We start from the raw sequence: 13,788 nt of genomic DNA on the forward strand, positions 1-13,788 counted from the left end.
CTTTTTCTGGTCACGTGACGGAATTCAGAAGCTTGTAGGCTTTCGAGGATCATTACTTCCAGTCCTTTCCTTTAGAGATTGCTGCAATTTTCAAACAAATTTAGATGGTCGTCCAAACGATATCTCGGATGAACTGAGGAATGTGTGCATGCATCCCAATAATTTGAGATTTTTGCAATTATACGCAGATTCGCCCCACATGCATTGCAGCGCTAAGCATCCTCTATCTGGTCTTATAGCGACATGTAATTTACTGCATCCTAAATCAACTGCTCACCTTTCCCGACTTTCTGATGATTATCTCTCTGTATGTCGTGAAAACTGCCATAAATTAGGAGAAGCCATGCCAATGCGTCTCGAAGTTGTTGTGTCCTTGGACGATATTCCGTCAGTGCTGATTGCAAAGGAAATAATTAACCTAGAACATTTAGAATTACTTATGGATAAGTATCCTATGGTTGTGCCTTTTCAAGAAACGGTAATATATTGCGGTCAAAGATTAAGTTTTATTTCTTTCATAAAGAAAATAGCTGAGCTAATTTTTCACACATTGGTCAAATTGAAAGAAGAAAATAATGGCTTGGGCAAAATGCTTCCCAGCTGGGAAGCTTATCAGTACGAATTGTGTAACGAAATGTTATGGTGGGGAAAACTGAACTCTTACACAGACGCCATTCTATCGCGAAACCTTGGTCCTGGTAATGGAAAAAATAATCGGTCTGTTACCTCCGAATATGGTTTTTTATGTCTGGAATCCAGTAGTGACTGCGCTCTGGATGAAAGCTCACCACCGCCGCTGCATCACTGGACTACTTTAAAGTCACAAATTGAAAGAATCCAAAGATTATTCTCATTTGGAGACTTCCTTTCTTGCAATGATATAATTTTAGGAACAAGAGTAGTTCTTCTACTCATTGAAGATATAAAATATAGCAGGGATGAGAGCCATAAGATCCCCTCACTGACACACGACCTAAGACAGGCAAGCGTGCCTTCATGGGCTTCCTGTATTTTATCTGTATCAGCGGAACAGTTATGTAAAGATCTGAGCAGGGCGGATATTTTTCACTTCCCTTTCACTTTCGGAAGGGCATTGGAAATGATGAAAGGTGAAAAAAAAGATATTGCAAACATCTTGTTGGCTGGCCTAAATCACCTGAATGTGAAATATTTTCCCTGCTATAGAATCAAACGTGGATTCAAATGGACTAACTGGCAAGTATTAAAGATATTATATGGAGATCTGTTCGCGGAAACAAATACGTACGATGTAAAACTTTTGACCGCAAACATTATAAATGAAATGGAAAAAGAAAACCTAGTATTTAGAAGCAAATTCATTAATGCCAATGCAGAATTTCCATGGGTTTTTGAAACTTGTCAACGGCTTAGAGGACTGGAGCTGGGTCAAGAGAATTTACTTCGGGTTTTAACGTTTGTAACATGTGTATGTTTGATACAAAACGGATATTATGTGAACTTTAGCTCTTTACTTGCTTATGTGAAAGAATTACCAATTACACAGCAAGAACTGCAAATGGTTAAAGTTCTTTCTGTATTTTTTCTCCGGGGTCCCATGGCAAAACGAATTTATCGAATATATGAAGATATTCCACACAAGTTTGATTGTTCAAAGCCTTTTGAAAAAAGTGGAACAGATATAGAGGAAAACGAAATTGAAAACGCCAATTTACCGTTAGAAGTTCCTGTTGTTGAGAAAGAACCAGAAGAACAAAATATACAGCATGTCCCGGCCCGGCATGTTCCGGCAAGACCATTTCTTCCTTGGAACACATTTGAGATGAACATCTTGCATGACATAATAAGGAAGGGGAAGAACTCATACCAAATTATGTATAAAGATTACGTAAACGAATGTAAAAGAAGAGGAATTCCAGACAGAACATTTAATGCATTTAGAGCTGCCCTTTTGCGAGCAGCAAAGAGAAAAGAATAATTTTTTCCGTAATTGTAAAATTTTAATAATAATAGAATTACTAAACAGCTGCTAAATCTACCATTCATTAAAACTTTTACACAAGTTAAAAATGGAAACTCTTTCATAAGGAAATGTCAAAATTAAGTCATTGAAAGGCATATAAAAAATGACTTTAAAAAAATTGCTGCACAATAGAGGTTCAAATCACATTGAAGAAAAATTAAAATTTACAATTCTGAAATATTTTGCTCAATAAGAAGAGTTTTTTTCTCTTTAAATCTCAAAACTGTTATTTGTATTCTATTAAAGTAAATTTAAAAAACTGACAACTGTTTGTTTTGTCAGAAAAGAAAAGCAGAACAAAATATCTGATGGAAAAAGGACCGTGTCCTTGAGAACCTAATCCCAATTCCCAGCATCAACACTATCCTTATGAAGGAGAGGATCTGGTGTCGCTCATCAAGAAGTTCGCTTTGTATTGGGCATCGATCTTATAACATACTCGTTTTCTCCAAACCTCATCGTCGTTCCACAATTTTCTTTTGAGACCCATATCAAAAATAGATTTTTTGACGGTATTGTTTTTCTTCCAGCCCATGTTCTCATGTTCCCTCCGAAGGAAGTCATCTTGCATCGGGAAGTCCTTCCAGTTCACTTTGGCCATTTTTGGCGTGGACTGCTTCTTCTCTTGGGGCCGTGGGGCCATCTCTGGTTGATTTTCGGAGATAATGCTTACATCTTTGTCAACATCCTCCTGTGCGGTTCGAATAACGTCGATCTTCTTCAGAACAAACAACCCATCCTCCAAACTTTTCCTTACTTCATCTTTTAAGTCTTCTTTTTCTTGTTTGGAAGTTTCTATCAAAGTTTCCTTTATGCTTGACAACTTTTTATTATAGTCCTCCTTACATTTACCGATGATGGTATGTTGGAGCTCCTCCATTTTCTTCTCCATCTTCTGCTCAAAGTCATTCAGTCTCTCATCAATATTTTTCTGAAGTCCCATGACGATGCCCCTCACTTCCTCCACCCCCATAAAGTTTTCACGCATATACTCCAACGATATGGGCTCTAAAGGAAATAGTAATGAGTTATTATTTGTTGTAAAAAGAAAGCAGACATTATAAGGAAACTTTCATGCATATAACAAAAACAATGATAAAACGTTTTATTTAATGCTTACTTATTATCACGAATAGAAGACTTTTTTGAGTTTATTTAGTATTGTATACCGAAAATAAGTGATTCATAAATTGTATTTAATGTTTAATTTACCCTCAAAGGCCTCAGCATCCAAATCGGATAAATCATGAGCATCATTTTCTTCTGCCATGGTTAGAGATTTATTTCAATGAAAGCTACTTCCCCTGCAGAAACGAAAAAAACATGGTCGTATCTTTGCAACAATGGAATAACAGCTCAAAACTGATTTATAAAAAATCATTTACTTCAATCTTTAGTGTAATTTACTTTCTGTTTAGTTTTATAGATGTTAAAAACTCTGTAGGATTTAGAGTGTAGGGGTAACAAGGTTTAGAAGGTATAAAGTATAGCATATAGGATATAGGAATTACAAGGGTTAGAAAGTAGAGGGTGGGGTGTAGGGGTTACAAGCGTGACAAGGTGAAAGGTATAAAGAATAGGGGCTACAAGGTAGAGGGTGCCGGGGTAACAATCACAGGGTGTAAGATGTAGGATATAAAGTATACACCTCATGGTGTAGGGTATAAGGTGTCGGGGTTATAAGGATTAGAAGGTATACGGTATAGCATATAGGATATAGAAGTTACAAGGGTTAGAAGATATAGGGTGTAGGGTATAAGGGTTACAAGGTATAAGGTGCAGGGGTTTACAGGGTATAGGGGTTACAAGGTATAGGTTGTAGGGTATAAGGTATAGGAGTTACAAGTGCAGGGGTTAGAGATTATAGGGGTTACAAGGTATGGGGTATAGAAGTAACAAGGTATAGGAAGTTGGAGTTTCAGGGTATAGGGGTTACCAAGTATGGGGTGTAGGCGTTACAGGGTGTAGGCGTTACAGGGTATAGGGTGTAGGGGTTACAAGGTATAAGAGTTACAAGGTATAGGGTGTAGGGGTTACAGGGTATAGGGGTTACAAGGTATAGGGTGTAGGGGTTACAAGGTATAGGAGTTAAAAGGTTTAGGGTGTAGGGGTTACAGGGTATAGGGGTTACAAGGTATAGGGTATAGGGTATAGGGGTTAAAAGGTATAAAGTTTAGGGGTTGCAGGGTATAGGGGTAACAGGGTATAGGGGTTAAAAGGTATAGGGTGTACGGTTTACAAGGTATAAGAGTTACAAGGTATAGGGTGTAGGGGTTACAGTCTATAGGAATTACAAAGTATAGGGTGTAGGGGTTACAAGTTATAGGGGTTACGAGGTATAGGGTGTAGGGGTTACAGGGTATAGGGACTACAAAGTATAGGGTGTAGGGTATAGGGGTTACAAGGTATAGGATACAGGTTATAGTGGTTACAAGGTATAGGGTTCAGGGTATAGGTGTTACAAGGTATAGGGTGTTGGGGGTTAAGGGTATAGGGGTTACAAGGTATAGGGTATAGGGTGTAGTGGTTACAGGGTATAGGGGCTATAAGGTATAGGGTATAGGGGTTAAAAGGTGTAGGGTGTAGGGGTTACAGTGTATAGGGATCAAGGGTATAGGGGTTACACGGTATAGGGTGTAAATTAACAACGTTTAGGGTGTAGGGTATATGGGTTGCAAGGTATAGGGTGTAGGTATATGGTATAGACAGAAAACAAGTTTATTAGCACATTAGAACTTGGATGTATCAGAGATATAAAATACATATTAAGGAGTTTATGGATTCAGGGTAAATACATGGAAATCGATTGAAAAATATATGAAGCAATGAAAGTATGTGTAAATTTTATATATGGTTTCAAGAGAAGGGAATTACATAAACAAGGCATACAATGTTATTGCCCACGTGCTTTTTACATACAGATATAACAGAGTCAATTGCAGTTAAATGTTCACTGGAAAGACTAAGCAAGAACAATAATACCAAAGAAAGTTAACCCTAAACTAAATATATTCAACCGTAATAGTCAAAAGGTATCAATTTTGAAATCTGAACTTACCAGTTTTGAAATGCAGCCCTTCAAGCGGAAGTATGGTATACACATGCGCAGATCTAAGTTGAATACTAACCCTTACACCTCTACCAATGTATCTCCTATACCTTATAACCCCTACACCCTATACCTTGTTACCCCTATACCCTATACCCAACACTCTTTACCTTGTAACCGCGATACCCTTCACCCATTACCTTGTAACCCCTATACCCTATACCCTACACCCTATACCTTGTAACCCATATACCCGATAAACTACACCCTATACCTTGGAACCCCTATACCCTACACCCTATACCTTATAACCCCTATACCTTGAAACCCCTATACCTTATAACCCCTACACCTTCTAACCCCTATACATTGTAACCCCTATACCTTATAACACCTATACCTTATAACCCCTACACCTTGTAACCCCTATACCCTACACCCTATACCTTGGAACCCCTATACCCTATACCTTGTAACCCCTATACCTTATAACCCCTATACCTTGTAACCCCTATACCTTATAACCCCTATACCTTGTAACCCCTATACCTTATAACCCCTATACCTTATAACCCCTACACCTTGTAACCCCTATACCCTACATCCTATACCTTGGAACCCCTATACACTATACCTTGTAACCGCTATACCTTATAACCCCTATACCATGTAACCCCTATACCTTATAACCCCTATACCTTATAACCCCTACACCTTGTAACCCCTATACTCTACACCATATACCTTGTAACCCCTATACCCTATACCCTATACCTTGTAACCCCTATACCTTATAACCCCAACACCTTATAACCCCTACACCTTGTAACCCCTATACCCTACACCTTATACCTTGGAACCCCTGTACCCTATACCCTATACCTTGTAACCCCTATACCTTATAACCCCTATACCTTGTAACCCCTATACCTTATAACCCCTATACCTTGTAACCCCTATACCTTGTAACCCCTATACCCTACACCCTATACCTTGTAACCCCTATACCCTATACCCTATACCTTGGAACCCCTATACCTTGTAACCCCTATACCTTGTAACCCCTACACCTTGTAACAGCTATACCTTGTAACCCCGATCACTTATAACGCGTTTACCTCGTATTCCCGCTTCCCTTCACCCTTTACCTTGTAACCCCTATACCCTACACCCTATACCTTGTAACCCCTATACCCTATACCTTGTACCCCTATACCTTATAACCCCTATACCTTGTAACCCCTATACCTTATAACCCCTATACCTTATAACCCCTATACCTTGTAACCCCTATACCCTACCCCTATACCTTGTAACCCTTATACCCTACACCCTGTATACCTTATAACCCTATACCCTATACCTTGGAACCCCTATACCCTATACCTTGTAACCCCTATACCTTATAACCCCTATACCTTGTAACCCCTATACCTTATAACCCCTATACCTTGTAACCCCTATACCTTATAACCCCTATACCTTATAACCCCTATACCTTGTAACCCCTATACCCTACACCCTATATACCCTATACCTTGTAACCCCTATACCTTATAACCCCTATACCTTGTAACCCCTATACCTTATAACCCCTATACCTTGTAACCCCTATACCTTATAACCCCTATACCTTGTAACCCCTATACCTTATAACCCCTATCCTCTACACCCTATACCTTGTAACCCCTATACCCTATACCCTATACCTTGTAACCCCTATACCTTATAACCCTACACCTTGTAACCCCTACACCTTGTAATACCTTATACCTTGGAGCCCCTGTACCTATACCCCTATACCCCTATACCTTGTAACCCCTATACCTTATAACTCCTATACCTCCTAACCCCTGAACCTTGTAACCCCTATACCTTGTAACCCCTATACCTTGTAACCCCTATACCTTATAACCCCTACACCTTGTAACCGCTATACCTTGTAACCCCTATACCTTATAACCCCTATACCAGCTATACCTTGTAACCCCTATACCCTATAACCCTATACCTTGTAACCCCTATACCTTATAACCCCAATACCTTGTAACCCCTATAACCCCTATACCCTATAACCCTATACCTTGTAACCCCTATACCCTATAACCCTATACCTTGTAACCCCTATACCCCTATATAACCCCTATACCTTGATTAACCCCTATACCTTGTAACCCCTATACCTTATAACCCCTACACCTTGTAACCCCTAAACTCTAAACCCTATACCTTGTAACCCCTATACCCTATTTACCTTGTAACCCCTATACCTTGTAACCCCTATACCTTGTAACCCCTATACCCCTATACCTTGTAACCCCTATACCTTATAACCCCTATACCTTGTAACCCCTATACCTTATAACCCCTATACCTTATAACCCCTACACCTTGTACTACCCCTACTACCTACACCCATATACCTTGTAACCCCTATACCTTATACCCCTATACCTTGTAACCCCTATACCTTATAACCCTATACCTTGTAACCCCTATACCTTGTAACCCCTATACCCTACACCTTATACCTTGTAACCCCTATACCCTATACCCTATACCCTATACCTTGTATTAAAAAAAATACCCCTATACCTTATAACCCCTATACCTTGTAACCCCTATACCTTATAACCCCTAAACCTTATAACCCCTACACCTTGTAACCCCTGCACCTTATAACCCCTATGCCTTGGAACCCCTATACCCTACACCCTATACCTTAAACCCCTAACCTTGTAACCTATACCTTATAACCCCTATACCTTATAACCCCTATACCTTGTAACCCCTATACTACACCCTATACCTTGTAACCCCTATACCCTACACCCTATACCTTGTAACCCCTATTTTTTCATTATACCCTACACCTTGTAACCCCTATACTTTTACTTACCCTATACCTTGGAACCCCTATACCCTATAGGGTTAGGGTATAGGGTGTAGGGTATAGGTTAGGGAAAACTGTAGGGTTTAGGGTATTGGGTAAAGGGTGTGGGGGTTCACAAGGGGTTAGGGTATAGCATATAGGATATTAGGGTTATATTTTAATTATAGGGTATTTTTTAGGGTTACAAGGTGTAGGGTTAGGGTATAGGGTATATATTAGGGTATAGGGTTAGGGTTAGGGTTAGGGTTAGGGGTTAGGGTTAGGGTTAGGGTTAGGGTTAGGGTTAGGGTTAGGGTTAGGGTATTAGGGTTAGGGTTAGGGTTAGAAAACACGTTTTTTTAGGGTTAGAACCTGGGTTAGGGTTAGGGTTAGGGTTAGGGTTAGGGTTAGGGTTAGGGGGTTAGGGTTAGGGTTAGGGTTAGGGTTAGGGTTAGGGTTAGGGTTAGTAGTAGACCTGTCCTCTTGATCAAGAAGACTTGATCATGTTACTAAAAATAAATTTTATTTTCCGTTGACTATAAATAGAATTTTCTGCGCATGCATTTTGTTCATCTATTTTTATATGAATTGCTCATATACTGTTTCATACTTGACGCCATATTGACTACTACTTTGAAAGGATTTATACATTTATTTTCATTTAATGAGGTAGGTAATTTGATTTTTACTATATTTCTATAATATACACTGTACGGAAAAATGTATATTGAATTTGATGTATTTTTTAAAAATAACAGAAAGGGAGATCTATATGATTATCTCCAAATGAAAACTTATGTTGTTAATCTGAAGGCCGTCCACATTCACAATGTGAGCATCACAGAGAGAAATCCATAATTTTGCTTAATATGAAATTGCGATTGAAAAACCCTAATTAAATAAATATTTTAATTATAATGGAATGTTTATTTTTTAAAAATATTGAACATTGCCTTACTTCAACATGTTTCGTTATTGAGTATATTTATACGTTATTATATAATAATCTTTTAGCAAAACAACTTACACAACAATCCACAAGCTATTTATCATAACCAATAGGTTGTAACCGCTACAGTCTATTCCCTATTCCCCATAACCGACACCCTACAGCCTATGCTTTGTAACCCCTACACCCTATACCCTATATTTCTAACCCCTACACCCTACACCCTATACCGTACACCCTACACCCTTTACATTGTAACCCCTACATCCTATACCCCATACCCTATACCTTAAACAATATACCCTTTACTCTATAGCTTTTACCTTATACCTTATGCCCTACACCCTTTACCTTGTAACCCCTACACCCTATACCATATACCCTATACCTTACAGGCTACACCCTATACCCTTCACCCAACATCTTATATCCTAAAGGCTACACCCTATACCTTGTAACCCCTATACCCTAGACCTTGTAACCCCTACGCCCAATACCTTACACCATATACCCTATACCCTGCACCCTATACCTTATACCCTAAACCCTTTACCTTGTAACCCCTACACCCTATACCATGTAACCCATACACCCTACAACCCATACCCTATACCCTACACCCACACCCTAATCCCTGTACCTTATAACCCTTACACCCTATACCTTGTAACCTTACCCCATCTTTCTTACACCCTACACTCTATACCTTACACCCTATTCCTCACTACATGATACACCCTATACCTTGTAACCCCTACGCTTTATACCCTATACCCTACAGCCTGCACCCTAAATCCTATACCTTGTAACCCCACCCCCTACAGCATATACCCAACACTCTTCGACCTAAACCCTATACCTTATAACCATTATACCTTATACCCTATGCTTTGTAACCTACACCCTATACTCTATACCTATACCTCATTTACACCCTATACCCTAATCATTTTAACCTTTACACATTATACCTTTCACCCTAATTTCTATAACCCAAACCTCTCAGTCGCATAGTCTAAGCCTTAAAACCCCTAAATTTTATTTTTTGTTAAACCTATACCTTACACCCTAAATCCGCTACCACAGGGTTACAATGTAACCCCTACACCATACAGCCTATCCTATGTTACACTTACATTATGATATCATTTCTAAAATCCATTAGTGAGGTTAAAGGTTCGCTCTTTAAGCACAAAATATTTCTTTAAATACAAACAAAAAGGTTTACTTTATTTCATTTATTTTATAGGTAATCAGTATGGATCCGTTATCAGAAAACGGTTATCAGCAGGAAGAATCTTTTCTGAAAGTTGCAAAGGAGAATTCGATATCTTTTTGTTCGACTTTCTTAAAATATAAGGACGTACATTCATTTCTGCATCGGTCTGAAGGAGGATTTATATCAACGCGCTGTGTTAATGCTACGTTTGGAGAAATATATTGTTTAATGCAGAGCAATCTCGACATTGACGGAGTTGTACTGGAGATGAAGGCATTGACGGCTATCAAATTCCCAGTTTTTTACATGAACCTTTTACCAAGAGGTGATGGTAGTATTATATCCATGTACCCGATTCTTAAGAAGCACATAGATATAACTCAATATCAGAGAACTTCATTTTCTTTATTAAAAATGTGCAATGGTATACAACTTTTCAGTTCATTTGGGTGGCAAGTGAATTTAGCGCTGATACCACTACCAAATATAGATTCATCTTTTGACCTGCCCAGTGCTTTAAACTACAAATTGTTTGCAAACCAGTACTTTAATCGAGTAAAGTCCACCTTCCAAAACAATCTTCTGAAATTATCACCAAAGGAATTGTGTAAAGACACTTTTAAGAAGAATTCGATCTTTGACGTTTCAAAATGGAGGGTTTTGGCAAAAGATCAATCCTTTGTCATGGCCATATTAGATAAGACTTTGATTGCATGTCAGGCTCCTCCGCATCATCGAATTTCCATTGTAGCTTTTCGTTTTGGAGAGAGAGATTCCGTTCAAATCCAACTTGCAACTGATTTTTGCCTTGAACTAGTTACATCTCTTACCACCCATATTGCCGTAACATTCAAGAGCATAGATGACAAAATTCACTTTTTCTGGTCACGTGACGGAATTCAGAAGCTTGTAGGCTTTCGAGGATCATTACTTCCAGTCCTTTCCTTTAGAGATTGCTGCAATTTTCAAACAAATTTAGATGGTCGTCCAAACGATATCTCGGATGAACTGAGGAATGTGTGCATGCATCCCAATAATTTGAGATTTTTGCAATTATACGCAGATTCGCCCCACATGCATTGCAGCGCTAAGCATCCTCTATCTGGTCTTATAGCGACATGTAATTTACTGCATCCTAAATCAACTGCTCACCTTTCCCGACTTTCTGATGATTATCTCTCTGTATGTCGTGAAAACTGCCATAAATTAGGAGAAGCCATGCCAATGCGTCTCGAAGTTGTTGTGTCCTTGGACGATATTCCGTCAGTGCTGATTGCAAAGGAAATAATTAACCTAGAACATTTAGAATTACTTATGGATAAGTATCCTATGGTTGTGCCTTTTCAAGAAACGGTAATATATTGCGGTCAAAGATTAAGTTTTATTTCTTTCATAAAGAAAATAGCTGAGCTAATTTTTCACACATTGGTCAAATTGAAAGAAGAAAATAATGGCTTGGGCAAAATGCTTCCCAGCTGGGAAGCTTATCAGTACGAATTGTGTAACGAAATGTTATGGTGGGGAAAACTGAACTCTTACACAGACGCCATTCTATCGCGAAACCTTGGTCCTGGTAATGGAAAAAATAATCGGTCTGTTACCTCCGAATATGGTTTTTTATGTCTGGAATCCAGTAGTGACTGCGCTCTGGATGAAAGCTCACCACCGCCGCTGCATCACTGGACTACTTTAAAGTCACAAATTGAAAGAATCCAAAGATTATTCTCATTTGGAGACTTCCTTTCTTGCAATGATATAATTTTAGGAACAAGAGTAGTTCTTCTACTCATTGAAGATATAAAATATAGCAGGGATGAGAGCCATAAGATCCCCTCACTGACACACGACCTAAGACAGGCAAGCGTGCCTTCATGGGCTTCCTGTATTTTATCTGTATCAGCGGAACAGTTATGTAAAGATCTGAGCAGGGCGGATATTTTTCACTTCCCTTTCACTTTCGGAAGGGCATTGGAAATGATGAAAGGTGAAAAAAAAGATATTGCAAACATCTTGTTGGCTGGCCTAAATCACCTGAATGTGAAATATTTTCCCTGCTATAGAATCAAACGTGGATTCAAATGGACTAACTGGCAAGTATTAAAGATATTATATGGAGATCTGTTCGCGGAAACAAATACGTACGATGTAAAACTTTTGACCGCAAACATTATAAATGAAATGGAAAAAGAAAACCTAGTATTTAGAAGCAAATTCATTAATGCCAATGCAGAATTTCCATGGGTTTTTGAAACTTGTCAACGGCTTAGAGGACTGGAGCTGGGTCAAGAGAATTTACTTCGGGTTTTAACGTTTGTAACATGTGTATGTTTGATACAAAACGGATATTATGTGAACTTTAGCTCTTTACTTGCTTATGTGAAAGAATTACCAATTACACAGCAAGAACTGCAAATGGTTAAAGTTCTTTCTGTATTTTTTCTCCGGGGTCCCATGGCAAAACGAATTTATCGAATATATGAAGATATTCCACACAAGTTTGATTGTTCAAAGCCTTTTGAAAAAAGTGGAACAGATATAGAGGAAAACGAAATTGAAAACGCCAATTTACCGTTAGAAGTTCCTGTTGTTGAGAAAGAACCAGAAGAACAAAATATACAGCATGTCCCGGCCCGGCATGTTCCGGCAAGACCATTTCTTCCTTGGAACACATTTGAGATGAACATCTTGCATGACATAATAAGGAAGGGGAAGAACTCATACCAAATTATGTATAAAGATTACGTAAACGAATGTAAAAGAAGAGGAATTCCAGACAGAACATTTAATGCATTTAGAGCTGCCCTTTTGCGAGCAGCAAAGAGAAAAGAATAATTTTTTCCGTAATTGTAAAATTTTAATAATAATAGAATTACTAAACAGCTGCTAAATCTACCATTCATTAAAACTTTTACACAAGTTAAAAATGGAAACTCTTTCATAAGGAAATGTCAAAATTAAGTCATTGAAAGGCATATAAAAAATGACTTTAAAAAAATTGCTGCACAATAGAGGTTCAAATCACATTGAAGAAAAATTAAAATTTACAATTCTGAAATATTTTGCTCAATAAGAAGAGTTTTTTTCTCTTTAAATCTCAAAACTGTTATTTGTATTCTATTAAAGTAAATTTAAAAAACTGACAACTGTTTGTTTTGTCAGAAAAGAAAAGCAGAACAAAATATCTGATGGAAAAAGGACCGTGTCCTTGAGAACCTAATCCCAATTCCCAGCATCAACACTATCCTTATGAAGGAGAGGATCTGGTGTCGCTCATCAAGAAGTTCGCTTTGTATTGGGCATCGATCTTATAACATACTCGTTTTCTCCAAACCTCATCGTCGTTCCACAATTTTCTTTTGAGACCCATATCAAAAATAGATTTTTTGACGGTATTGTTTTTCTTCCAGCCCATGTTCTCATGTTCCCTCCGAAGGAAGTCATCTTGCATCGGGAAGTCCTTCCAGTTCACTTTGGCCATTTTTGGCGTGGACTGCTTCTTCTCTTGGGGCCGTGGGGCCATCTCTGGTTGATTTTCGGAGATAATGCTTACATCTTTGTCAACATCCTCCTGTGCGGTTCGAATAACGTCGATCTTCTTCAGAACAAACAACCCATCCTCCAAACTTTTCCTTACTTCATCTTTTAAGTCTTCTTTTTCTTGTTTGGAAGTTTCTATCAAAGTTTCCTTTATGCTTGA

General features: G+C 38.4%; 2 protein-coding genes across 2 annotated transcripts; one reads left to right on the top strand and one right to left on the bottom strand.

Annotated features, from left to right (window-relative positions):
• Positions 1–2,369: 2,369 nt before the first annotated feature.
• LOC134236078 (uncharacterized) lies at positions 2,370–3,272 on the bottom strand. The gene is made up of 2 exons (XM_062718259.1): positions 3,215–3,272; positions 2,370–3,010 (listed from the first exon to the last, which is right to left on the bottom strand). The coding sequence occupies exons 1-2, from the start codon at positions 3,270–3,272 to the stop codon at positions 2,370–2,372; spliced, it is 699 nt and encodes a 232-aa protein (XP_062574243.1).
• Positions 3,273–8,537: 5,265 nt separating this feature from the next.
• On the top strand, positions 8,538–12,923 carry LOC134236085 (uncharacterized). The gene is made up of 2 exons (XM_062718271.1): positions 8,538–8,592; positions 10,122–12,923. The coding sequence occupies exon 2, from the start codon at positions 10,131–10,133 to the stop codon at positions 12,921–12,923; it is 2,793 nt and encodes a 930-aa protein (XP_062574255.1). The 5' UTR covers positions 8,538–8,592; positions 10,122–10,130.
• The last annotated feature ends 865 nt before the right edge of the window (positions 12,924–13,788 follow it).

The sequence above is a fragment of the Saccostrea cucullata genome, unplaced genomic scaffold, assembly GCF_032062105.1.
Source record: "Saccostrea cucullata isolate Sc308-1 unplaced genomic scaffold, CSIRO_AGI_Scuc_v1 ctg14503, whole genome shotgun sequence".
NCBI classification, from domain to species: Eukaryota; Metazoa; Mollusca; class Bivalvia; order Ostreida; family Ostreidae; genus Saccostrea; species Saccostrea cuccullata.